Source organism: Tribolium madens, unplaced genomic scaffold (genome assembly GCF_015345945.1).
Source record: "Tribolium madens isolate multiple individuals breed KSU strain unplaced genomic scaffold, Tmad_KSU_1.1 Scaffold_3;HRSCAF=73;Tcas5.2_LG2, whole genome shotgun sequence".
NCBI classification, from domain to species: Eukaryota; Metazoa; Arthropoda; class Insecta; order Coleoptera; family Tenebrionidae; genus Tribolium; species Tribolium madens.
Genome location: NW_025401006.1, coordinates 11,034,814 through 11,059,616, shown reverse-complemented (window position 1 = coordinate 11,059,616; position 24,803 = coordinate 11,034,814). Strand labels below are relative to the sequence as shown.

At 34.2% G+C, this 24,803-nt stretch overlaps 10 protein-coding genes across 16 annotated transcripts; 5 read left to right on the top strand and 5 right to left on the bottom strand.

Annotated features, from left to right (window-relative positions):
- Nucleotides 1–75: 75 nt before the first annotated feature.
- Nucleotides 76–4,555, bottom strand: LOC123008270 (bifunctional purine biosynthesis protein ATIC). 3 transcript variants are annotated; one of them, XM_044404028.1, is made up of 7 exons: nucleotides 4,450–4,555; nucleotides 4,203–4,310; nucleotides 3,931–4,147; nucleotides 3,608–3,883; nucleotides 3,222–3,558; nucleotides 316–1,125; nucleotides 76–265 (listed from the first exon to the last, which is right to left on the bottom strand). In XM_044404028.1, exons 2-7 carry the CDS (start codon nucleotides 4,222–4,224, stop codon nucleotides 146–148), a joined length of 1,782 nt encoding a protein of 593 aa, XP_044259963.1. In that variant the 5' UTR covers nucleotides 4,225–4,310; nucleotides 4,450–4,555; the 3' UTR covers nucleotides 76–145. The 3 variants fall into 3 exon arrangements, with proteins under 3 accessions (XP_044259963.1, XP_044259962.1, XP_044259964.1); XM_044404027.1 differs by having other exon boundaries at nucleotides 4,203–4,398; nucleotides 4,450–4,542; XM_044404029.1 differs by having other exon boundaries at nucleotides 4,203–4,226; nucleotides 4,450–4,531.
- Nucleotides 4,556–4,666: 111 nt separating this feature from the next.
- On the bottom strand, nucleotides 4,667–5,690 carry LOC123008277 (UPF0389 protein CG9231). Its single transcript, XM_044404040.1, has 3 exons — nucleotides 5,442–5,690; nucleotides 5,187–5,384; nucleotides 4,667–4,988 (listed from the first exon to the last, which is right to left on the bottom strand). Exons 2-3 carry the CDS (start codon nucleotides 5,381–5,383, stop codon nucleotides 4,796–4,798), a joined length of 390 nt encoding a protein of 129 aa, XP_044259975.1. The 5' UTR covers nucleotide 5,384; nucleotides 5,442–5,690; the 3' UTR covers nucleotides 4,667–4,795.
- Nucleotides 5,691–5,906: 216 nt separating this feature from the next.
- LOC123008274 lies at nucleotides 5,907–7,609 on the top strand. Of its 5 annotated transcripts, none has more exons than XM_044404035.1 (4): nucleotides 5,907–6,005; nucleotides 6,056–6,247; nucleotides 6,308–7,196; nucleotides 7,328–7,609. In XM_044404035.1, the coding sequence occupies exons 2-3, from the start codon at nucleotides 6,143–6,145 to the stop codon at nucleotides 6,977–6,979; spliced, it is 777 nt and encodes a 258-aa protein (XP_044259970.1). In that variant the 5' UTR covers nucleotides 5,907–6,005; nucleotides 6,056–6,142; the 3' UTR covers nucleotides 6,980–7,196; nucleotides 7,328–7,609. The 5 variants fall into 5 exon arrangements, with proteins under 5 accessions (XP_044259970.1, XP_044259969.1, XP_044259968.1 ...); XM_044404034.1 differs by having other exon boundaries at nucleotides 5,953–6,247; nucleotides 6,308–6,992; nucleotides 7,134–7,196; XM_044404036.1 differs by having other exon boundaries at nucleotides 5,961–6,057; nucleotides 6,109–6,247.
- Nucleotides 7,610–7,754: 145 nt separating this feature from the next.
- On the top strand, nucleotides 7,755–9,329 carry LOC123008273 (ras suppressor protein 1). Its single transcript, XM_044404032.1, has 6 exons — nucleotides 7,755–7,977; nucleotides 8,229–8,279; nucleotides 8,331–8,570; nucleotides 8,620–8,702; nucleotides 8,752–8,999; nucleotides 9,050–9,329. Exons 1-6 carry the CDS (start codon nucleotides 7,830–7,832, stop codon nucleotides 9,132–9,134), a joined length of 855 nt encoding a protein of 284 aa, XP_044259967.1. The 5' UTR covers nucleotides 7,755–7,829; the 3' UTR covers nucleotides 9,135–9,329.
- LOC123008272 (nuclear envelope integral membrane protein 1) lies at nucleotides 9,202–11,093 on the bottom strand. The gene is made up of 8 exons (XM_044404031.1): nucleotides 10,912–11,093; nucleotides 10,737–10,858; nucleotides 10,482–10,689; nucleotides 10,261–10,427; nucleotides 10,057–10,207; nucleotides 9,818–10,007; nucleotides 9,515–9,676; nucleotides 9,202–9,466 (listed from the first exon to the last, which is right to left on the bottom strand). The coding sequence occupies exons 1-8, from the start codon at nucleotides 10,973–10,975 to the stop codon at nucleotides 9,343–9,345; spliced, it is 1,188 nt and encodes a 395-aa protein (XP_044259966.1). The 5' UTR covers nucleotides 10,976–11,093; the 3' UTR covers nucleotides 9,202–9,342.
- Nucleotides 11,081–13,052, top strand: LOC123008271 (tubulin epsilon chain-like). Its single transcript, XM_044404030.1, has 7 exons — nucleotides 11,081–11,316; nucleotides 11,361–11,569; nucleotides 11,619–11,923; nucleotides 11,964–12,350; nucleotides 12,398–12,471; nucleotides 12,513–12,769; nucleotides 12,816–13,052. The coding sequence occupies exons 1-7, from the start codon at nucleotides 11,292–11,294 to the stop codon at nucleotides 12,936–12,938; spliced, it is 1,380 nt and encodes a 459-aa protein (XP_044259965.1). The 5' UTR covers nucleotides 11,081–11,291; the 3' UTR covers nucleotides 12,939–13,052.
- On the bottom strand, nucleotides 12,936–14,021 carry LOC123008276 (charged multivesicular body protein 5). The gene is made up of 4 exons (XM_044404039.1): nucleotides 13,847–14,021; nucleotides 13,476–13,793; nucleotides 13,203–13,430; nucleotides 12,936–13,157 (listed from the first exon to the last, which is right to left on the bottom strand). The coding sequence occupies exons 1-4, from the start codon at nucleotides 13,913–13,915 to the stop codon at nucleotides 13,101–13,103; spliced, it is 672 nt and encodes a 223-aa protein (XP_044259974.1). The 5' UTR covers nucleotides 13,916–14,021; the 3' UTR covers nucleotides 12,936–13,100.
- Nucleotides 14,022–14,710: 689 nt separating this feature from the next.
- On the top strand, nucleotides 14,711–15,568 carry LOC123008283 (peroxiredoxin-6-like). The gene is made up of 3 exons (XM_044404048.1): nucleotides 14,711–14,864; nucleotides 14,910–15,284; nucleotides 15,331–15,568. The coding sequence occupies exons 1-3, from the start codon at nucleotides 14,776–14,778 to the stop codon at nucleotides 15,536–15,538; spliced, it is 672 nt and encodes a 223-aa protein (XP_044259983.1). The 5' UTR covers nucleotides 14,711–14,775; the 3' UTR covers nucleotides 15,539–15,568.
- Nucleotides 15,569–15,907: 339 nt separating this feature from the next.
- Nucleotides 15,908–16,892, bottom strand: LOC123008282 (putative lipoyltransferase 2, mitochondrial). Its single transcript, XM_044404047.1, has 3 exons — nucleotides 16,505–16,892; nucleotides 16,242–16,456; nucleotides 15,908–16,193 (listed from the first exon to the last, which is right to left on the bottom strand). The coding sequence occupies exons 1-3, from the start codon at nucleotides 16,707–16,709 to the stop codon at nucleotides 15,924–15,926; spliced, it is 690 nt and encodes a 229-aa protein (XP_044259982.1). The 5' UTR covers nucleotides 16,710–16,892; the 3' UTR covers nucleotides 15,908–15,923.
- A 706-nt stretch (nucleotides 16,893–17,598) lies between these two features.
- LOC123008281 (V-type proton ATPase 116 kDa subunit a1) lies at nucleotides 17,599–24,109 on the top strand. Its single transcript, XM_044404045.1, has 9 exons — nucleotides 17,599–21,270; nucleotides 21,319–21,837; nucleotides 21,883–22,272; nucleotides 22,322–22,472; nucleotides 22,521–23,004; nucleotides 23,047–23,177; nucleotides 23,225–23,665; nucleotides 23,720–23,891; nucleotides 23,942–24,109. Exons 1-9 carry the CDS (start codon nucleotides 21,154–21,156, stop codon nucleotides 24,039–24,041), a joined length of 2,505 nt encoding a protein of 834 aa, XP_044259980.1. The 5' UTR covers nucleotides 17,599–21,153; the 3' UTR covers nucleotides 24,042–24,109.
- Nucleotides 24,110–24,803: the final 694 nt, after the last annotated feature.

The following is a 24,803-nucleotide window of genomic DNA, read 5'->3' as shown; positions in this document are numbered from 1 at the left end:
TGTGAGGTCATGGATGTTGGTTTTGTATAAACAAATTTAAGATACAGTTTTGATAAGGGATCAATAAACCAACAATAAGTTTGAAAACATTTTTATTTCGTTTATTTGAGTACAATATCTAAAAATTTTAAAAATAAGCGAAGAGTTAGTGGTGGAAGAGTCGCAAATTCGTATGGGCCAAAGTAATGTTGTGTTCATTGCACGCAACAATAACTTCGGCATCATTTGTAGAACCGGCAGGAGCGCCAATATATGAGACTCCACTCTGAAACAAACTATTAGTAAAAGACTGACATTTAAGACGAGTTAACTGACCAAACGAGCCCTATCGACATTGTCTCTGAAGGGGAAAAAGGCATCTGACCCTAAAGCTACCCCCTTCAATTGATCCAACCATGCCCTTTTTTCGGCCTGAGTCAACTCAGTTGGTACTTCATCATACATAGATTCGAACACTTTCCGATCCATGTCTTTACCAACAGTCCCATTAACGTAGTTATCTATCGCGTTGGAGATTTCAGCCCTTTTAACCCCTTTTCTGAACTTCATATTGATGACTTTWGGATGCTGTCTGATCCACCAGTTATCAGCTTTATCTCCGGCAAGTCTAGTGCAATGAATCCTGGACTGTTGACCAGCACCGATTCCGATAACTTGTCCGTCTTTAGCGTAACAAACCGAGTTACTCTGTGTATATTTCAAAGCAATAGTGGCTACAATCAAATCACGAACTGCCCCATCTGGTAATGTCTTATTCTTGGTGACAATGTTGGTAAAGAGGGATTTGTTAATGACAGCGTTGTTTCTTTGTTGTTCTAAAGTAAGCCCGAAAAGAACCTTGCGTTCAATTGGATCAGGTTCGTAATTTGGGTCAATTTGRAGAACACAATAATTKCCGTTCTTCTTCTTTCTCAAAATTTCTAAAGCTTCAGGTGTGAAACCCGGAGCGATGATTCCATCGGAAACCTCTCTGGAGATGATTCGAGCAGTGATTACATCACAAGGGTCAGAAAGTGCGACAAAATCGCCGAAAGATGACATACGGTCGGCACCACGAGCACGGGCATACGCCGTCGAGACAGGGGTTAATTCGGAGAAAATATCATCGACCATACATAGTTTAGCCTAAGAAACACAATTATGAATAAGGTTCGGATTATATGCACGAAAAATTCGTAAAATATGCGCATATACCAGGTGAATAAAAAGTATGGAACCAAACGTTTTTTCCTTAAACTATTTATTTTTTGAAAAAACTAATTGATGAKTGATAAAGTATTATAAAAATGTGATGATTTAACAAGAATAAAATTTTTCGAAATTTCCTTTTGTTTTTTGTTCTACAAAAAAAATATTTTTTTTAAATGGCAACCCACTATAAAATCATTTTTTTCATAAAAGCTATACTCTAAGGATTACAACTATCTGCTTTATATTTAATTTTTTCAAAAAAAATTTTTCAAATAAATTGCAATTTTAACAAAAAAAAATCGCATAACTCAAAAACAAAACAAAATTTCGTTCTGAAAATACGATCTCATTTTTTATATTACTTTAATTTATATTAATTATTATTTTCTGGAGGCAAATATGCTCGCTCCAATATATGCCAWATATGCATTGATATGCAATTATGAATAAGGCTCGGATTATATGCAAAATGCATAYTTGTTATTAAGAGGTATATCAACAAAATTGTAAGTTTTCTATGCATGTCTAATGTTTTTTTGATTAAAATAAGCCAATTAAAAAATGCATATTTTGGTAACTTTGAGCATATTTTAGGAAATAATGCATATTTGTGCATATTTTCTTCAAATCACAAATTTCCGATTAAAAATGTCAGTTCAAGTTAAAAATATTCCAATTTAAGAAAAATGATCCGATTACAAAATATGTTTAAGAGAAAACAACCAGTAATTCGTAAGCCRGGCTCAAAGAATCAGTATCTTGCTGAGTGTTGCCTCTTTAAATTCATTTTATACAGAGTGAATATGAAGTCTTTTTTTAATTATTTTCCTCTGGAAAATAATAATTAATATAAAATAAAGTAATATAAAAAATCTGATTGTATTTTCAAAAAGAAATTTTGTTTTGCTTTTAATAAAAAGTAGATAGTCTCTAACACAGTTGTTTTTGGGAGAGTATACAAAACATTTTTTTTTAGTGGGTTGCCATTAAAAAAAATATTTGTAGAACTCAAAAATAAAATATTCGAAAAATTTTATTCTTGATAAAACATTTAATTCATCAATTAGTTAAAAAAAAAATAAATAGTTTAAGCAAAAAATGTGTGGTTCCATACTTTTTACTCACCTAGTATAAATCRAATAAATCTTTCTGTGTGGATAAGTAGTTGCCTGCAAATGAATTTTAGCAAAATTGTTTAAAGTGATGTGATCTGAAAAGTACAGATTTCTTAGAAAGGCTTAATTACTAGGTTATTAAAATGGCTTGTCTGAGGTAAAACCAATTTATTTATTCTCTTTGGTTCATCGTGTGCGGTTCAAGATAATGATAATGAAAATACAAACTTTAGTGTACTCGAGGATAAAAAATTATTCCAACTTTGATTTTTTATTGTTAAAAGTTTTGCATATCGATGCATCTTTGGCATATATTCGAGCATATTTCTTAATATTTTGTGCATATTTTTCTGAAAATACGTGCATATACAGGGTGTTTCACATAACTTTAAGAGGCTTGCGCCTAATGTACGCACCCAAATATACAAAAGTCACAGAACACTGGATACTAAAAACACACATTTAATTATTTAATTTTTGGAAACCCATGACAGTAGTTGTCAAACTAATCACTGTTTTAATAATAGTCATAAACTGCAGTTTTTCAGAAACAATTATCATTTGTTCTATCAAGAGACGGCATGAATATGATTCTAGTTTATCTATCTTAATCAGAAACTAACTAAAAACGTTATAATTTTTGAAAGGGTGAACAAACTAGAGAAGATTATCCAATTTTTCAAAATTTGTAATCGAGTTCGTATCGGAATATGTATTACAGGCGCAGGCCTCGTAAAATTATGTGAAACACTCTGTAYATGCGCATRTTTTACGGATTTTTCGTGCATATAATCCGAGCCTTAATTATGAAAATCTCAATGGAAATTGTGCAACCGCATTGATTAGTGATAATAATGACCTTAACCTATCTTATCACAATTGACCAATCATGATTACGCAAAATCGGTCACTTACCTGAGTGCTATCGAGGGGAACACCCACAGCAGCCCCCGCTGGCGATACGTGTTTAAAACTTGTGGCCGCGGGTAGCCCTAAACCTGCCTTAAGTTCCTTAACTAACTGCCACCCATTGAGAGCATCGCACAAGTTAATAAAACCAGGGGCTCCGTTAACTACCGTTAAGGGTAGTTTAGACAAAGTAGTGAAAATTTGCGCCGGCTTTTGGTGAGGATTCATGCCATAACGCAACGTTAGTTGCGACACTCCGGYTGAATACTGTTTTCTGAAGTAGTCTGTAATGGCCAAGTCGTATTCGGAGGTGTGTGTGAAGGCTTTAAGAGCCAGAGTTTGGCTAAAATGTGATAATGACTTTTGGTTTGGTTGGATTTTGGGCCATTTACCGAGTTTCAACTGTGGTGTCTTTGTTGGGGGTGCTACGCATTTCGGCAATGACTTTATCGTAGTCTGAAGGGTCGCAGACTACGGTGACTCTGGAGTGGTTTTTGGCGGCGGCTCTGAGTAGAGTGACGCCCCCAATGTCGATATTTTCAACAGCATCGGCGATTGTAACATTTGGGTTTGAAACAGTTTCAACGAAAGGATATAAGTTGCAAACCACGACTCGAATCAAGTCGATTTTTTGTCTTTTTAAATCCTCCTGATCTGATGGGATAAGTCTACAAGACAATTCATTATAACTCGAAGAGAGTCTGGGGTWTTATACCTAGCTAAAATCCCCCCATGTACCGCCGGGTGTAGCGTCTTTACCCTCCCTCCAAGTATCTCAGGCGCTCCTGAGATCTCTGAGACATCCTTAACGGCAAGCCCCGCCTCCCTGAGACTTTTAGCAGTACCGCCACTTGCCACAAGTGTGAAACCCAAATCTTTGAGGTTTTTCCCGAGGGATATGAGACCGGTTTTGTTCGAAACCGACAAAAGAGCTAGAATTGGRCACATTTGAGATGTAAGGTTAGAGAAAACACGTGGGTAACTTACCCAAATTACCACCTGTTGCCATGTCTGAAAATTGTAACTCGATTACACTGCCAAGTAACACAAAATGAAAGAGTTGGGAAATAATTGCTTTTTAAATCCAATGGGGGGCTGTTATTGATAGAAAAAGGTCACGAGAGTTTATCAATGAAAAACATGTTTGCTGGGTTCCGATTTATCAAAGATGACGAAAAGACGTCTTGTAATATTTGAGATAAAGATAAACAGCGAGAGCAGAAAAGATACGTACCTTAAGCTGCACACAAATCAAGAAAGTGGTACCGGTGATTTTCAATTTAAATTGAGATAAAGAAGGTAGAATAGCTCTCTACTAACACTACGTCAAGGTCAAAAAGTTCTTAAAGCTTTTAAAATTATCCTAATGGGCGTAAATTGAACTAATGATAAAGACTATAAACGAATAGTGTTTATAAATAGGTACAACTAATGAAATAAAAGGCAAAAACTATGTTTGAAAACTTTATTGGCGCAAAATGAATAACAATATTCTATTATAAACATATTTTACAAGGGGCATTAAATATCGTAAATCTTAGTATTCCTAGTYTAAATACATATGTACAACCASAAAAAATCTACTTTCCCTTCTTTGCTTCCTCATTAATTTGGCGATGCCATTCAATATTTTGTTGTGAAACACTTTCCCCTCTTTGTGCCGCTTGTTTACCTAAATAAACCATTACAAGACATCCTAAAGCTGTAGCAGCCATCATGTAATTGGCAATCCTGATACGCATTCTATTTCTAGCTCGTTCCACGACATTTTGACTAAAAATAACAATAATTAATTTTGAGGGTAGTACTGCCACGGTAGTACTGAATAAAGCTACATCAGCGCCATCTAAAGTACTTATTATTATTTCTGAAACCAATTTCCATATGATAAATTATTGCAAATGCAATACTGTGTATRTTTTAAAGCACTTTATCTCGTGACTGATTATCTTTAATCTAAACTAAACTTACGCCACATAATTGGGCACTTCTTCAACAGTCTTGTATTTACCAGTCCATACTAAAAATTTCTTTTCCAAATTGTTAACCCTGTGACCTGTACCTTCAAATTTTGCGTGCTCTTTTCTGACACTGTAAACATTGTTATTTTGAGAACTTAATAATATATGTTGAGTCTTTATTAATAAAGTGTTGAGCAATGAATTCATCCTGTAAAGTCACAAATATGTGTTATTAAACTTGGCTTACGTAACACCKTTTGCAGACCTTTATTAAATTATGAAATATCATACACTGAGAAACACTAGTAGCAAAAAATCAGATCAGAATAAACACTTCGACCCCTGCTGATGGTGTCAGAATTGTCAAAAATGACGCACAAACCTTTGCACATGTACACAATAAAGCGCACTTTACAAAAATACTCCAATAAATTATAAATTAAGGAGGACAAGCATTTATAAGCGGAAGAGTTGGGTATACGTGCAAAAATACGCATAGGTCTGGTTAATAAAAAGTGCAGGACACCTGTTTCTTTGCACGTTTCATCTGCTGCAGGATATTTACCGCAAAAATGGGGTCAAGGGAAAACCGGTAAATTTGCTTATATATCTGAAAGTTCTTAAGGCTTGAAGCAAGGTAATTAAAATAAAAATAAAACAAGAACAAAAGTAGTAATCGGGTACAATTGCAAGGTTATTTTGAAATTTTTGAAAGTAGCGCTTTAAAGGTTTAAATTGATTGGCTGTGTGTTGCACCACCTTTTGTAAAACAATTGAAAATGCACATGCGCGGCCATTTTGTTTTTAATGGTTGTCGTTGGCGTTTCTTGTAATAATCGAATTTTACAAAAAAAAACAATAAARTAGTCGAACTTTTAGGTGTAAGTTGTTAGAATAAGTAAAAAGTCATCACGTAAGTGAATTTGAGCTAGTTTTCTTGGTGCTAAAACGTGAAATTGAGTCGAGATGGTTTCAAATGCAAAACGTATGAAATACGTTTCCGAAAACGAGTTTTCTTCATCAGATGGAGAAAATATTGATGATGGGGATTTTTCTCAACACAACAGGAGGGTAAGTCGGAGGCGTTTACGAAAAATTGAKCATGAAAATACTGAATTTTTGGGTTTACAGATGGGTGGACGTAAGACCAAAGGCTTGTCAAGGAACGCGATAATGGCCCGCGAAAATCGCTTAAAAAAGAAAATCTACATTACAAATCTTGAAAAAGAAGTGGGTCATTTAAAAACTGAGAACATAAATTATTCCAAAGTGATAGACAGTCAGTCTTTACTTATCGCTGATTTAAAGAAAGAAGTCAAATACTTGAAAAGTGTGATTGCAAACAGTAGAGATATTGGCAAATTGATAAAAAATATTCACCACAGTACAGGTATGTCAGTCTCAACATCCTTGGATCAGAGTTTATCATTGAATGTTTCAAAGCCAAAACAGCCTATAGCTAGAAAAACAGCACATCCATGGGAGGAAAAACGTTACCCAAGTTTTCCTACACCTGAATCAGATTTTCTTTCAAGTCCACATTCTGAAAGTGGATTGAATGATTTTACTGACGATYTATTTAATAATATTCAACTTGATGATTTCATGGGAGTCACTGATACAATTCTAGACCCAGTTTCTAGTGAAACAACTGAAGAAAATTTGCATTTACAAGAGCACAATTATACTACAAATGAARACGAGGATGATGTTGGAGTGTGTTTGCACGTCTCTAAACACAGAGTTTCGTTAGAGTTCTGTTCCATCTGCAGCGACAAYGCCCAACAAGCCTGGAACGACTGAATTAATTTAAAATGTCTGTATCTAAGTATACTTTTGTTGTCTATGTGTAGTCAAACTCTTTCCTTGCACTTAGGAATAACTGGGAATAACTGTTATTGTTACATAGCTAGTTTTTGTGAAATTTTGGAGTACTATTGTTTTTTTAAATTTTCAGGACCTCACGGAATTGGAGATTGTAACTTCAGAAGGATTTGCAGTCCACCTTCTGAAACAAAAGGTGTGGTAGTGTCCAATTTTGGTATATCCCAACTTCTGAGCTTTATTTGTTATTTTAAGTCACTTGACTCAGAAGTTGGGAGCGTCTTGTTTTTATTGAATTGTTATTTTCACACTTTGGTCTGATTTCAGTCAAAGACGCAGTCAAGTCACTTCAGGGCTGTAACAATGACTGGAATAAGTAGAGTATCAAATGTATCGTTCCATGTTCTATACATAATATTTCGTTCTAGAAATCGTATATTTTTATATTTGTTTAACTTTCTACTAAACAAGTGTGTTTTTGAGTTTCAGCACATAGCGCAGAGTCCAGGGCCGTGCCGAATTTCCGGGATATTTTAAGATTTTTTTAATATTAGGTAATTAGGTAGGTAGTGTAAGGAAAGGGTCAAATAAACTTTTGTATTTATGTTCCAACTGTCTTTACTTTACTTCCTTTCAAAGTTAGTTAGCATATGTTTGATAATTCAATTAGCCTACTGTGAAAAGAAGTTTGCATGCAATAAGCTTGTGAGCAATAAAAACTTGGCAAACGTCCAGTCAGACCACTRRCAAGTGAAAAAGTTCATTTCGATCGCGGCTTTCAACGTGGTCAGTTGTATTTTAAATTTGACGGGCATTTCGTGCGCGCGCAATGAATCAAGGACCAGTTTCGTGTCTTCCAAACACAAGCAAAATGTCTAAAGCTAAAAAAGTTTTAGATGAAGCACGGGAGATCCAAAATCCCGAAATTGATTTGGTCGATAAGGCCATTTCTTCGTTTGAAGAAACACCAGGTTTACGTAAGTGGAATCTCCTCGACAAGGTTTTTACCTAATTTGGTATCTTGTTCCACCTGAGTGGGCGTGGCCCAAAACAACTGGCGGGCCATTTACTTCACTAATCTTAAAAATATACAAATTTCTGTTCTCTAACAGCGGCGAATGAGATTTTTTTTATAGATAATGAAGACGTAATGACTTCAGCCAATAATTAACTATAACAATACACAAACTTGTCTTAACACACGGAATTGATTAATTTATTTTTTTAGTTAGTATGACTCACATAACCAGACTTACCCTAAGTCACAACAAGATTAAATGTAAGTCAACACTTACCTCTCTAGGGCCTTAAATTAAAAGCCCTCTTTTAGTCGTACCTCCTGCTCTGGCGAACTTAACAAACCTCGAAATTTTAAATTTAACCAACAACCAGATTGAGGAAYTGCCCCTTTCATTATCATCAATGCCAAAATTACGAATTCTCAACTTGGCAATTAATCGTCTTTACAATCTCCCTCGCGGATTTGGCGCTTTTCCAGTCCTGGAAGTTCTTGATCTGACTTACAACAATTTGAATGAGAAATCTCTTCCTGGAAATTTTTTTATGATGGGTAACTTTATCAATTTTTTCTGCTTCCAAACAACTAGTTTTTTATTTAGAAACTTTACGAGCCTTGTATTTGGGGGATAACGACTTTGAGTATCTTCCGCCTGAAGTGAAAAATCTAAAAAACCTACAGATTGTAAGCAAATAWTYTGAGTTTGAAGCAWAAATGGCGTGTCTTGTTTTAGCTGGTACTTAGGGAAAACGATTTGATTGAGTTACCAAAAGAGTTGGGAGAGTTAACGAGACTACGTGAACTCCACGTGCAAGGGAATCGTCTTACTATAATACCCCCTGAACTCGGGAATCTCGATATGACGTCAAATAAATCCGTTTTTAGGTTTGAAGGCAATGAATGGGTGGCTCCAATTGCAGATCAGTTGCAACTAGGAGTCGGTCATTTGATGGAATATTTACGAACAGAGGCTTACAGAATGTWTGTTACATCACWTTTAATTAATTRATTTTAATATTTTTATTTTCCAGAACGTATAATCGCTACTGTACCAATAAACCTCCAGTTCCACCACCTTGTGTTGATAAGGCAAAAAAGATATCCCGAATACGTTGACACTTAAATGCCATTTTTTACCTATTCTGATTAATTTACTAATTAACTAAAATGGAAAATACTGCCATTACACTAATTAAGTTTTTATTTTACTTTTGTGGCCTTAGGTAAGGAAGCTTTAAGTAAAAATAAATTGTATTTTACAATTTTTACAATATTAATGTTTTTAAGAACTAAATAAATAAATAACCAAATGTCAGTCTTAAAATCACTGCTCTTCATCTGTGTATTCACTTTCATCGTCTGTTAAATCCGTTGTATGGATCGACGTTTCATACTCTAGAATTTCTTCATCACTTAAATGCGAGTTCCCTTCAATAAACGACGCGAATCTGTGAAAAAACATTTCAGATGGCGCTACTTGTGGTAACTTGACGCACCTTTTGACATCTTTCAATTTCATAGCCACTTGCCATTGTTTACACTCAGGACTTGAGCAATATTTTCTCAAATCGTCTAAGGCTTTCGCCGTTTCTCTAACTCCTTGTTCATAATATTCGTCATTTGTTATTGGCTTAATTTTAGGTGGAAATCTTTTTTTCCTTGAAGAGGACAAAATATACATTAATGAAACAATTAAGTAACAACTCACGTTTGTTTTACAGCAAATTTTGAAAACACATGYAAACAATTAACAACTCACGTTTGTCTTACAGCAAATTTTGATAACACAAAATTCTTACCAGTATGTTTTTGGCTTTGAAAGCCACGTTGATGGCACGTTATGAAATAACAAAAGCGCAATGATTTGACCCATTGCRGCTTCCTGAAATTGGGTACTGAAAAACATTGCGATTAGACCRACCCCTTGGAGGGCCCAACGGATTAAATTGCGGCTTCTCTCGTTCTCTATSGGGCCCCATCTATAGCAAACTAATTGTAAAATTAKTTTTTGTTTGCAAAAATACCAATTATGACATACTTATGAAACTTAGAAAGCCAGTTATTAGAGTATACCATATTACGTAAATTTTGTAATTTAGTAAAATGACACGGACGTTATCCCATAAAAGTTGTATAAGGTAGATTCCTATCGACCATCCAAACGCGGCCACTCCATACATTATTGGTTTCTAAAATTAAAAAAATAGTCTTATGAAGCAAAAATCACATCAGAATATTTTACCCTGGGGAATAGTCTGCTAATTAAATAAATGAGAATAAGGAAAGAAGTACAAATTCCAAGCGAAATGCCACATATGTAATAAAATAAAGTGTTTCTGCTTAATTTGCTTGCTGAGAGAAAAAGTGTGATGCCCCCCAGTAATAAAAGAAATTTCCAGTAATCAATTCCTATGAAAAAGAAGAAAAATATTTTTTTTTACAAACATTTTTGTCTTCCCTTACTGATAACATTTAAAGTCACTGTGTAATTATCCCTGCTGTCAATTCCAATGCAGCTCTTGTTAAATGGATCTAAATGCATCTGCTTTTGCTTGTTTGTAAATAAGTTAAAATTCCAGCTGTATCTATTTGCATTAAATTCTTCCAAAACGACATCAGGTGAAGTGCCTTCAAATTGAGTATAATCACCAGATATATGATCCACCTGAAGCTTTACAAAACATTAGATAACAACTAAATAAGAAACCTTTTTTTTACTATGACACTTTGCCAAATGTGTATTAAATATTTCGGCTTCCCCACATAGCAAAAAATATGAAATTCTGGAGGCACCCTTTGAGTTCCAGCAGAGTATTTTTCCCCTTGATGCAAATAATGAACTTAAAATTGTAAAATTTAGAAAAGACAATTAACCTACAACTTGTACACATACCTTGGAAGGCCTTACACGTCGAACCGGCACTGAGTACCAAAAGAACAAAAGTAATGAAATGCATTTGCGTATAAATTTGAAAAATTCGAAGACTACAATATAATAATTTTGAGTGGATTTGTAATTTTTTTGATTTGTGATTTCGTTTTCCGTTACATTTTTTTGTTTGACAGTTTCCTAAGATATTCTACAACGCAAAAAACTCTAATAAAAAGAGTGAGAAGATACAATCTTAGGATGCTAAAGAGAGACACTAAAATAGTTTGCGCGTGACTAAAGTCACCAAATGAGAAAAGTTTTTTGGGCGGGTTTGTTTCAAATTCGAATTAAGTGAGGTTATGTAAGGGTGTTTGTATGTATTTGAGAAGTTAAAAAAATTAATGAGTGAATTTCTCGTGATACAAGGTAAGTGTGTACGAAACTACTTTTTCCTTATTTGTTTTCCCCAGTTGGTCAATGTGGCAACCAAATCGGCAGTTTTCTCCTACCTGAAATTCTCCAAGAGTATGATATAAAAATAACTAATGACTCTCCAGCGAAATCTAAACGCAATAAAGCGGAATTACAGCAATTCATGTCGAGTTTTTTTAATATAAGTTCATCAAGTACTACTTTCGAGACTTTGAGCGATTTATTGAGAAGTAAAGCAAAAGCGAGGGTGAGAATTTTTAACTTTTTTTTTCAAGTGAAGATGTTATATATTTTAGTTTTTATGCATCGATATGGAGGATAGTGTAGTCGCTAGATTCAAATCGGGAAAATTTCGCGAGTTATTTGATAGTAAGTCTTTGATCACACACTATCCTGGTTCTGGGAATAACTGGGCAGAGGGCTATTGTAGCCATGGYCCTAAATTTAARCAAAAAATTCTCAAAGCGATACAATACAACGTYGAGAAATGTAATCATTTACACGGGTTTTTAGTTTTATTTTCAATGGGGGGTGGCACAGGGTCAGGGCTAGGAACATTCATAGTAAAACTACTGGCAGATAATTTTCCAAACATAGACAGGTAGTTAAGCGGATTCTAGTTTTTATTAACGAAAAATTAGGTTTGTAGCTTGTGTGTATCCAACAGGCACAGAAGACGTAATTACATGTCCCTATAACATGGCTTTTGCCACCCAAGAACTACTAGAAAGTGCCACTTGTGTGTTTCCAGTTGAAAATAGAGCACTTCTAGACATTGCTTTGAGACACACAGGGCGATACAGTGCAAAAAATAAAACGTATTTCTCCCCGTCTAGACCATTTGAAGATATGAACAAAATTATCGTTGATATGATTTTACATTTAACGAGTGGTTCAAGATTTGGAGGAAAAATGAACATTGATATGAATGAGATTAACACAAATATGGTACCATTTCCCAAACTAAATTTCTTAGCCAGTGGTTATAGTCCTTTTAAATTAAAATTTTTTAACTCAAGCACAAACAGGTATTTTAATTTCTTTCTGGAATTGTTTATTACTGTTTTTGTTTCAGTGATCAATTAAAAAACGAACTATTTTTATCATCCTGTAGTAGAAACAATCAACTGATAAAAGTCGATCCTTTTGGTGGGTTTTTGCTTGTAACTTCAATTTAGTGTATTTTTTAGATTCCAGATTTATGGCGATGAGTCTAACTTTATTAGGAAGAGGAAATTATTCAATAAATGATATGAGGGGTTACATTGATAAGTTGAAAAGTAAATTACACTTTGCTTGTTGGTCAAACAAAGCTGTTAAAGTGGGATTATGTAATGTCGCCCCCAAGGGATTAGATTTTTCAATGTTTTCATTATGTAACACCTCATCAACGTCAAACTTATTTCAAGAGGTTTTAAGCCAATTTACGAAACTATACCAAAGAAAAGTATATGCAATATTTTTCCCTGTTTACATTATTAACAATTTTTTAGGCCCATGTTCACCATTACACTGCTATATCTGGGTTTAACTTTGATCAGTTTAAGGAATGCCAAAACAGCATTCATGATATAATTGAATTTTATCAAGATATCGGTCAGAGAAGAACCAAGTAGCTTGTTAACTTTTTAATTATAAAATATAAAACCAAAAAAAGTATTCACTTAAATTGTAAATCACATGAAAATACATCTCAACTACCATTATGTGCAATAAATGATCTACACAGACCTGTAGCTGATTTTAGCATATTTACATTTAGAATAATGAAGGCATATTTAATTTGTATGACTTGGAATTTGCGGCAAACCAAACTCATCAACTGGAATTCCATCCTGAAATTAAAAGTCATTATGGGAAATTAATTACCAGGTAATCACCTTGTTTTTATCTTTTTCCGATTCAGGTTTATCTTTAGGTGCCTCTGGTGCATTTTTAACATCATCCAAGTAACTAGTGTCATCATCTAGGGCAATTTCATCACCCAAGGCTTCTAATTCAGCAGCAAGATCATCCTCATCTAATTCAGGTGTATTGTAACTCCTACCAAGAGCTTCTTGGACCTCATCTGCTTGTTCCATCAAATCAGCCATCTCGTCTTGAACATCCTAAAAAATTCTAATAAATACAAGACACACTTAAACAACCCCTACATCAATATCATCAATGTTTATCTTTTTAAATTCCTTCTTCATCTGTTTCATCCCATCTTTCATAGCTACAACAGTGGTGTGCGTGTCTTTCAACGCTTGGTGGGCATAATTCGCCTGTTCCATGTTAAAACTCTGGCCTCTTAAATTGTCCAGTTGTTGCTCATACATTTTCTTTTGTTTTAAGATCCTCAGTGCTTTAGCTTTAATTGCGTTTTTTCCTGGCCCCTCCCTCATTTTAGACATTTGATCTCTGAATTTCCGGAGATCATTTTCCAAGGTTTGTATTTTCTTTTCAACATTTGCTGCTCGTTGATCCACCTTGGGAATAGTAACAATTTTAAAGATTAATATGGGGTGACTAAAGCACTTACCCCCGCAATACAGTCCGTTATACTAGGGCCAGGTTCTTTCGGTTTGCCTCTGCCGAATAATCGATTCATTTTCAACTAGTTTTTATCTGTTTTTCACTTTTTTAATAATAATAGGTGATTCACTTTTTTATTTTCTGCATAAAATTACCACGACCTTGAGTTTGACGTTTGACAAAACTGTAGAATGTCAAAACTGATGCTAAGGTTGCGGTAAAGTCACTAGAAACTATCGTTTCTAGTGACTTTAGGTTGCGTTTTTCATGCAATTATTTAAGAGGAAATATTAAACGTTTACAGAAAGATTTTGCCTTTTCCTTTATTAAATTTTGTGTTTACACTTTGGTATTTTAAATAATAAAACACGTTTTAAAGCAAGTAGCTAAAGATCCAAAGTGCAGGCGGGAAATTTGAATAAAGAATAGCTGATAAGTTATTGACGCAGAAGATTCTCACATAAATAAATAAATTTGTCCATTAATAATTCTGTTATTTTATAAATTAAAAACAATCTTTGGTCGTTTAATTGACTTTATGTGTTTCTAGAATAGTTTTTTGATTAAAATCAAGACAACGGAAAACATCAGTTATTTATGATTTCTTATGACTTGGAGATAAAACAAAAGGTTATCTTCTGTTTTTTAACACTTGAATTATGAATAATTGTTCATTTGTTCAAAATATACAGGTCAGGCCTTCATTATTAATATTTGGTTCAAATTTTTTTCGATTTACCCAATTGGCTAGGTATTTCGCAGATATGAAAGTTGAAAACAGTTTATTTTTGTCTGAAAATTATAACACTAAACGGAAAAAAAATCTTTCAAGTTCTATAAAAATAATAAATCAGTGCCGACCCTGTCGCAGTCCCCCCAACTTTCACTTTATAAATCTTCGACTAATTTTTCACCTCCAGTCTTCATTCCACCAACATGCGTTTAAGATTAGGTGACATTGTGCCCAATTTCAAAGCCGAGACAACCCAAGGCCCTATCCAGTTCTATGACTGGCAAGGCGACAAGTGAGTACTTCCCCTATTTACCACTTTTGGTAACTTTGTTTCTAGATGGGTAGTTTTATTCTCCCATCCGGCCGACTTCACGCCGGTTTGTACCACCGAATTGGGGCGCATTGCTGTCCACCAGCCCCATTTCGCCAAACGCAATGTCAAACTCCTTGCACATTCATGTGACAAACTCAAAGATCACGTTGATTGGGTTAATGATATCAAATCGTATTGCCGCGACATTCCCGGGGAATTCCCCTATCCTATAATTTCAGATGAAAAGCGCGAGTTGGCTGTGATGTTGGATATGATTGATCAGCAGCATAAAGACGATGCACAGAGAGCACTAACAGTGAGAGCCCTCTATATTATAGACCCCAAGCACGTCTTGAGACTTTCCWTGCATTATCCTCAATCAACCGGTCGGAATGTGGAGTAAGTGGGCTGAAATTTGGGTGATTGACTCTAATTGGTTTTTAAGTGAAATTTTGAGGGTCATTGACTCATTGCAATTGGTGGATAGGGTACCACAAGTGGCGACTCCTGCCAACTGGGTACCGGGAGAAAAAGTTATGATTTTRCCAACAGTCAARGAGGAGGAAGCCCAAAAAATTTTCGCTGGAAAAGTTGATAAGGTGTCTATGCCTTCAGGCATTGTCTACGTGCGCACCACTACCAATTATCAATAATCATTTCAAAATAAAAATTACGATTTCAAAGAGCCTTTTATTTGAAAAACCTACAATACATTAACATCCTTCACATTTTACCATTTTGTTAGCACAGTAGTGAGGTAACTGAATTCCTTTCAGTAGCAGGTCCGTATAGTCCTAAAATGTCATAAAAAGGAAAACTGTTAGTACTGAGTTTGGGACTTACCGAGCAAGCGCTTATACACACTGTGAAAGGGTAAAATATGATGTACCAAAATGAACAGAAAAAWGCAATGATGAAAGAAAAATAAAGAGCAATGAACCAAATTATACAACAAAGCGGATTTTTGGCCATTTTGTCTCAGACTGAAACGTCACTTTTGTTTATTTCATAAAAACCATAGCACCAATAAAAATTTTATTAAATAATTTTTGCTAAAATGCTATCACATTCATGTTTAGGAAAATTTACATAATTGCATGAAAAAGTTTCGGAAAAACTGTYCAAAAACARAGGAACTACTTCTTCCACAGTCACATGCCTATTTAATTCTTTGGATAGACTCGTCACACCTTTACCCTCAATGCCACATGGTACAATATGGTCAAACCATTTCAAATCATTGCAACAATTAAGAGCAAGGCCATGTGAGGTCACAAATCGACTCCCATGTACCCCAATGGCACAAATCTACAAAAAATGTTATCACACTGAAGAGAAAAAAAAAACGATTATTGCCTTATTATCATTGACCCAGACCCCTGTATGTGGTGAAGTCTCCGCCTCAATTCCCATTTTCCTACACAACCGTATCACAGTTTTCTCAATATGGCACACATACCACCTCATACTCGGCTTGAAATCTTTCAAATTGAGGATAGGGTAAACAACTAATTGGCCGGGGCCATGAAAAGTAATCAATCCGCCTCTGTCTGTCCTGTGGAACTCCGCTCCTGGATAAAATATATTAGCATTTTAACTTTTCAGGAATTGTAGGCCACCTAAAGCCTCTAATTCTTGTGCTACAGCTTGGGGGTACTCCTTGGTGCGAATTCCAGTGGTGTAGACAGGGGGATGCTCTAGACACAAAAGCGTGTTTGCAAGTACGGAYTTTTCATGGTGTAGGTGGACGAGATGTTTTTGTAATTTTAAGCCTTTTGTGTAGCTTAAACGGCCGATTTGCCACACTTTTACTAACTTAAGCATGGTTTGAGGTTATGGTAACGACATACTTAGGCGGAGCGTCAAGGGGACAAAATAGAGTGATAAGGATTTGCAATAGTTTAAATGTGCGTSAAAGTGGTTTATTTGAAGAAATTTGCAACAAAAATAAGTTAACTAATTTCAATATAAAGTGTTTACACAAGCAATAATACACTTGTGTAATGTTGGTTGCCGGAACAATGATTTTTTTTGCAAATTTAATAATGACTGTATAATAAAAGAAATTAAATTCAGGTATCAGTCATTAACCCCAAGACCGGTTTATATGAACACTGATCTTTTCATTTGTTTTTTTTTGTAGATGCTGTAAATTTTTATTAAAAAAGTTAAAATTTTTGTATGTAATACCACTGSTAATACAACTATTACCGTGTCTGCAGAATTAAAACAAATAACACCAGAGTTCATTGCCCATTTTTTCTACTACTTTACTTCTAATCAAGTGTTCATAAAAGTGAATCCATTGTAAGTTCGATTTTCCGATTAAAATTTAATGGAACAAATCTGTGTCTCCATTAGTACAATTAAATTCCTACAAAATTCCAAATTAGTATTATGTATCCCTGAGAATTGTAACGCATGCGTTAAATATTTCYTTCTCTTTTTATTTTGTTGGTGTTCTTTTCTCTCCCATTTAATAAACGTTTGGTATTTTATCCGTAGCTTCTGACATTCAAATTGATGATTGTGTTGAACCTGAAGAAAACGTGCGTCTGGTTTAAACCCGCTTTGTTGTAGTGTAAACGTACAGTTTGTAGTGGAATGAGTGAACCTTTAAAGTCGGCACTGAGTGTCACGTGATTTTTATTTTGTTTTATTTACACAGGTAGTTTTGATTAGGGTATTTTTAAATTTTTGGTATCGCACGGTTAGTGTTGTCAGCATTACAATGCATTTATTATTTTTCCTCTTTGCAAAAAATGATAATATTTTTTTTATTGAAAAATAATAATTTTTAATGTTAAATAAATGTCACGTGTTTGGCGTGGGAAAGTTGTGCGCCACTGATCAATTTTTTATCTGGACCAAGGTGGTGGACTGATTAAGCAAGATTTAAAAAAATGTTTATTAATTAAATATTAAGTCTAAGTCTACGCCACTGATCTTATTATCTGGATCAAGGTAGATTAGGGCCAGCCTTCCAGTAAGTAAATGACAAGACAAGTTTATATTTTTATAAAGATTTAAAATTAAACGAATCTATTATGAGATAAAATTATCACTTCATTTACATTTCGTCATTATGAAAAATCCATAAATGTATCAAATTTTAGTTTCAACAATCTTTCGTAATTTATGTGAGATTACTTAATATTTAATGAAGAATTTCCGTTGCTGCCTCTTGTTTACAAATGTTCCGAATCAGACTAGATTTCAAGTTCTAGCTAACATAAAACTTAATTGTTTAAAACAATAGAAAAAAATTAATTGTTACGTAATGGTATATTTTCAGGCTGTTAATATACGTATCTATGAATATAGTCTGGACATTTTTAAGGTGCTTAAAGCGTGCCAAAATGATTTCAAAACATAACTATAAAATATACTRTGTTGAAAGAATTGTCCTCTTATTGTTCCAATTGATTACAATTTGACGAAATTGTTTATCGCCAACTCAATTTTTATTACACTTGTGGATTATTATTACTTATATTAAAAATATGCAGCATGACAACGTGCTTTTAAAATTGACCCAAATTTCCAGTCTTTTAGTCAAATTATATCTTATCACATGTCAGCTGCTGTTGCAATTTGCAAACAGGAATTGATTAATTTTTCATGTTATCACAGATTTAAAATCAGATTATAATGTGGTACAGGTGTTTGTATTTTGTTATTATTAGCGACATTGTAAAACTAATTTACAAATTTATATCGTAATTTTTACCCAGCCTTTGCAATTATCCTTCACGTATCCATTAATTAATTCTGCATGAACAACAGCAAATATGTGACCTTGAGTGATAACGATTTGTTATTATTTTGTTTCGTTCTTGAAATATCCATTATATTACTGCGACCATTTTAAAGTTTTTCTGTTCTCATAACTGAAGACATTGAGGTAAAATCGACAAGCTTTTGATCGATAAGCCTTGACATTATTGCGATAACGCGGTCAATGTCTTTGTACATATAATGCGATTTTTAAAAAGAATTTTCTACTAAATGAGCAAAATAGGAATTTTTGTCCTATTCATTTAGGACAGTATGACAAGCCACGCTACCGAGTTTAATTAATTAACCTTTGGCACAACCACATTTCATGTTTCTCCACTTCTCTTAATAAAGAGTATAAGGGAGGGGTCATCGATTTTTCCAATAATGTGCAGGCAATAAAATATGTACTTTTATGTTTTAAGTGCATGTACTTTGAGGAAATACACAAACATTACTAACGATGCAATTTTATAAAATGTTAACAGTWGTGGGGAAATATTTTGATTTTTGTTAACAATTGTTTGTGTTTGTATTTGAAGCTATTTGTGTTTGTAGATCGATAATTATTCTAAATAAATGATGAAATTTTAATGCTAGTTTTCCTATAAAAACTGTCGAATATAAATTGTGCCTTCTTGTAATTTTACTGATATCATGAAAAAAATAGTTGCGAGAGAACAAGTAAAACTGATTATTTTATTTTTCTCAGATGGTCATTTCATAACGCTTAGTCGGGCTTTTCTTTGACAATGATTGTATTACATTTCTTTTATCAGTGATATATCTTACAGCAGCTGTCTGAAGAAAAGAAACAAGAGTCGTAAAAATTTATCGCGAAATAAACTCTTCCACTTTATTAACTATCATCCAAACAGTTATATTTAGTCGGTTCATTAGGCGAAAACAATAGTAGGGGAGAAATAAATTCTATAAATACGAGATAAGCTCTGTTGCSTTRCACTGCTTTTCGATATTTTCGGAAATTATCATGAAATGTTTGACACAAAGTGCTACAATACGATCTGTGTTGGATATGTTATTAAAACACGAAAGAAGTTTATTTGAACGAAACACTTTGATCTAAAAATTTCAAAGTTGATGTTACGTCAATATTTCAGTAAAATAGAACCTAAATTGGGTAAACTTTCATATGTTTACACAAGGGAATACATATTTGACATGTTGAAATCCTTTATGATGAACAGAACAAACTATTACGCAAATAAAATTACTATTTTTTTGGACTTTGCAATTCGGGAAAATATTTCATTGTATCAAATCTGTGATCGATTGTTAATTGTGTGATATGATTTGATTTTGGCTTTTTTATTGTTACTTGAAGTAGATTGTTGTTACGTTTGTTTGCACGTTATCATGTGACAATTTTGTGTGAGTCGACTAAGGTTTCAGTTATCCAGTATCAAAGTGAGGTAGGTGACAGCAAGGCGGTTAGACTTATCACAGGGGAAAGGTTTGTGTTTTTTAATTTCATTACATCCAGTTTGCGTTTGTAACTTTCATTATTTCCGCTGCAAAATTAGCTACAATTATTAAATTTGAATGTTTTCAAGGCTCGAAAGACATCAATTGATGTGGCGGAAATCATGAGACTCCATGCACGTGACTGCACTCCCAAGGAACGATTTTTACTTATTTTTAATCTTTCGTTAGTAAAATTTCCAGTCTGCTTGTTTTTCCAAAATAAAAATTAATTRCTTATTATACTGCAGTAAATTAATTATTTTTATTGATCTTAATTGCACGATAGGTCCTGAAAAATAAGTCCATACTAATAAGAATTSTGTCATAAAATGATTATTACCAGACTTGTACTTTACTGCTTCTATAACCATATTAAACGGGCAAAGTCACGAGATTGTCGTAAAAATGTCGGAAACACCTTTGTTTAACATAAATTTTAAAATATCTGAAATCAGACAGCACAAGTTTTGTTTTGATTTTRAGTCAGACAAGATAATGGATTTGCGAGGATTATGTCTAAATTCTTTTCGAAATTCCAATAATAGTAAATTAATCTATTCGAGGAAAAGATGTATTTTTTCAAGTAATAAACATTCTGATAATATGTTTGTTTGCAATAAAAAAGAGTGAGAATATTTGCCTTGATAAATTTTATAGGATAGGATAGGATGTGCTCTAATACCAATGTTTGGGCGAAAATTTTTTTAGAACAAACAAGGGATTTTTCTTTTTTTTTTCTATTATAATTTACTTGAATAAATTCGAAACAGCATAGACAAGAAACAAAATTTCAAGTCACAAATGCCAAAATAGCATGTCATAAAAATGTCAGAACCGCACCTTCACCCWTTTTTCCGAATCTTCAATCTGTTTTCGAAAACTTAACGCATATCACAGACAATAAAAATGACAAGTTTGAGTGGAACATCTTAGTTGAGATTAGCAGAGATAGAGTTTAATCCTCAATTATTGAAACTAATTTTTTAGAAAGTAAAACCGCCTCAAAATGGGGGATATGTTCCGAAGTGAGCAAATGGTACTTGCTCAACTTTTCATYCAACCTGAAGCTGCATATTTCGCCATATCTGAATTGGGTGAATCCGGGATAGTACAATTCCGAGACGTAACTTTTCCTTCTTTTTTTTCCTTAAATATTCAAGTTCTTTTTTAGTTGAACGAAAATGTGAACCTCTTTCAACGAAAATTCGTAAATGAGGTTCGAAGATGCGACGAGATGGAACGCAAACTTCGCTACATCGARGCAGAAGTGAAGAAAGACAATGTTGCGATTCCTGATCAGTCTGAGCTTCCCAAAGCACCAAATCCGAGAGAAATCATTGATTTAGAAGCTCATCTTGAGAAAACCGAAGGTGATATCAAGGAATTGTCCGAAAGTGCGGTTAATTTGAAGTCTAATTATCTGGAATTGATCGAATTGAAGCAAGTGCTTGAGAAGACCCAAGCTTTCTTTAACGAGCAAGACGAAGCTAACGGTTTAGATTCGGCCCATAAGGCCCTAATCAATGATGAAAGTCACAATGTGTCTATTAGGGGTCGTTTGGGATTCGTTGCTGGTGTTATCAACCGAGAACGGGTCCCAGGTTTCGAGAGGATGCTTTGGAGGATTTCCAGAGGAAACGTTTTTTTGAGACAGGTTGAAATTGAAAAACCTCTCGAAGATCCAGCTACAGTAAGTCATAATTTTTGATATTTCAAACTCTAACACTACTTTCAGGGGAACCAACTCTACAAAACTGTCTTTGTTGCTTTCTTCCAAGGCGAGCAGTTGAAAACCAGGATTAAGAAAGTGTGTGCTGGGTACCACGCCTCGCTCTATGCTTGTCCAAGCTCCCTGCAAGAACGAAACGAGATGCTTAAAGGWGTTTGCACTAGATTGGAAGATCTGAATTTGGTACTAAACCAAACGCAAGACCATCGCCAACGAGTGTTAGTAAGTGTGGCCAAAGAGTTGCAAAATTGGAGTGTCATGGTTAGCAAAATGAAAGCTATTTACCACACTTTGAATTTTTTTAATATGGACGTGACGAAAAAATGCCTAATTGGGGAGTGTTGGGTCAGCAGTAAAGACATTCCAGTTGTACAAAAGGCTTTATCRGATGGTTCAGTACGTCCTTTTAACTTGGGATGAATCATTTTTTAATTAGTTTTTTTAGAGTGCTTGCGGCAGCTCGATTCCATCATTTTTGAACGTGATTAACACGAATGAGGATCCTCCGACATTCAATAGAACCAATAAATTTACTAGAGGGTTCCAAAATTTGATTGACTCATACGGAGTAGCATCATATCGGGAAGCTAATCCTGGTTTGTAATCAAAAAACGTTGGTACAAGTCTTAAAAATTTAATTTTAGCCTTGTATACTATCATCACTTTTCCATTTTTGTTTGCTGTAATGTTTGGTGATGTTGGACACGCGATGATCATGGCCCTGTTTGGGGGCTATTTGGTTGTTTCCGAGAAAAAAATTATGACTAAGAAGAGTAATAACGAAATTTTCAACATTTTCTTTGCTGGGAGATACATTATTCTTCTCATGGGTCTCTTCTCGATGTACACTGGTTTTGTCTATAATGATATTTTCTCAAAGTCTATGAACATATTTGGGTCAAGTTGGTTTGTCCAATTTAATAAAGAGCAAGCTTTGGAGTTGGATGAACGTGATTTGGACCCTCGCTATGACTATACTGGTACTCCCTACTTTATTGGAATGGATCCAGCTTGGCAATTGGCTAAAAATAAAATTATTTTCCTAAATTCGTACAAAATGAAATTGTCTATAATTTTTGGAGTAGTTCATATGATTTTCGGTGTATGCGTCAGCGTTGTCAATTTTGTGTAAGTACCAAAATTTGAACTTGCATCTAATCCCAAAAATAGCCATTTTAGGAAATATTCAAGCATCTTTTTGGAATTTCTCCCACAAATCCTCCTTCTTTGCTTCCTCTTTTTATGGATGGTCGTTATGATGTTCATGAAATGGATTCTTTACTCGGCCGACTTGGGCAAACGTACTATGCCCCCTCTTGACTCTTCCCAAATTAAATMATTTTTTTAGCTGTGGAGTTGGGTACTTCTTGTGCTCCCAATGTTCTCATCTACTTCATCAACATGATGTTATTCAAAGCGACAGAATCACCAGAAGGTTGCAAAGACTACATGTTTGAAGGTCAACAAACCGTCCAACAAATCTTAGTTTTCTTATCATTGATTTGTATTCCGGTACTGCTGCTGGGCAAACCTCTTTATATTAAATGTACGAGGAAGAGCAAGCCCCACGTGCGCAGCAATGGTGATGTTAACCAAGGAATGGAGTTGGGAGAATATCCCGAAGCTCAGCAAAACGCAGCTGCTACATCACAAGGAGACGAAGAAGAAGAAGAGCCGATGAGTGAAATCTTTATACATCAAGCAATTCACACAATTGAGTACGTTTTGAGTACTATTTCACACACCGCGTCCTATTTGCGGTTGTGGGCCTTGTCTTTAGCTCATGCACGTGAGTTTGTTTTTAGTAAAAATAGGAAAAACAGGTTTATTATTTTTTTTACAGAACTTTCAGAAGTATTGTGGAGCATGTTGTTTAGGATGGGTTTAACAAGTAGTTCTTATGTTGGTGCAATAACAGCTTTTGTATTTTTCGCTGCGTGGGCAGCTTTTACGATAGCCATTTTAGTCACAATGGAAGGTCTATCAGCGTTTTTACACACTTTGCGTTTACATTGGTAAAATTTCAAGAATTTGAGTGAATTGTTTTGTAATTTTATTTTTACAGGGTCGAATTTATGAGTAAGTTTTACGCCGGTTTAGGATACCCATTCCAGCCATTCAGTTTTAAAGCTATCCTCGAGGAAGAAAATGCCCCAGAGGATTAACACTTATCTGCTTTATATTTAGATAGTGCGCAAATAGAATAGCAGCAAATATAAAATACTTGTTAAAAGTTTGTTTTATTTTTCACTATCCGAATATACTTACTCGTACTATTTTACTTTGATAAAAATGTAAAAAACATATAAAAAACAGAATAGATTAAAAAAGGAATAATTTTAATTACCTGCTTTAATAATAATTTAAAAAACAATAACAATAACATTGGGTGTATGAACGCACTACAGCGCAAAAAATACTTTATGGGTAAAGCAGATGCTACCTTTTTAAAGCAAATACTATACTTCTGGGAACAAAAGACTACATTTCTAGTAGCACATATTTCTCCATATTAGTACCTACTTCGAAGGAGGAGTGGAGGGAACTCTTGTTTCTTCCGTTTATTCAAATTCAAAGTAAATGCTTTGAGCAAAAGTAGTTTTCTTCAGCGAGTACAATTTTGTTGAAAAATTTACTACGTTTTTGGAGTATTAGCATTTACTACAATTTGATTCATACCACCTATTTTTTTAAAATTTAGCCAACCAGATAAGAGTATCATCGAGTACTAGTGTAATACCCGGGTATTTGTTTATATGTACTTGTGCAAATACCTAAAAATGCAACCTTGACAATAATCTAATAAACCCAAATTTTATTAACTAAAACTACAATTAGTAGGTACTCGTAATAGTAATGAGATGCAGTGACAATAACATGTTGACAATGAATAAATGTGCAATTTTTTTCGTATTTATATCCTTCGT

Coding starts and splice junctions, on each gene's coding strand:
- LOC123008277 (XM_044404040.1), bottom strand. CDS start 5,383: ATGAATTCATTGCTCAACACTTTATTAATAAAGACTCAACATATATTA. Junction 4,989..5,186: donor GAAGTGCCCAATTATGTGGC/GTAAGTTTAGTT, acceptor TGTTATTTTTAG/TCAAAATGTCGTGGAACGAG.
- LOC123008276 (XM_044404039.1), bottom strand. CDS start 13,915: ATGAATCGATTATTCGGCAGAGGCAAACCGAAAGAACCTGGCCCTAGT. Junction 13,794..13,846: donor TAACGGACTGTATTGCGGGG/GTAAGTGCTTTA, acceptor ACTATTCCCAAG/GTGGATCAACGAGCAGCAAA. Junction 13,431..13,475: donor TAAACATTGATGATATTGAT/GTAGGGGTTGTT, acceptor AGAATTTTTTAG/GATGTTCAAGACGAGATGGC.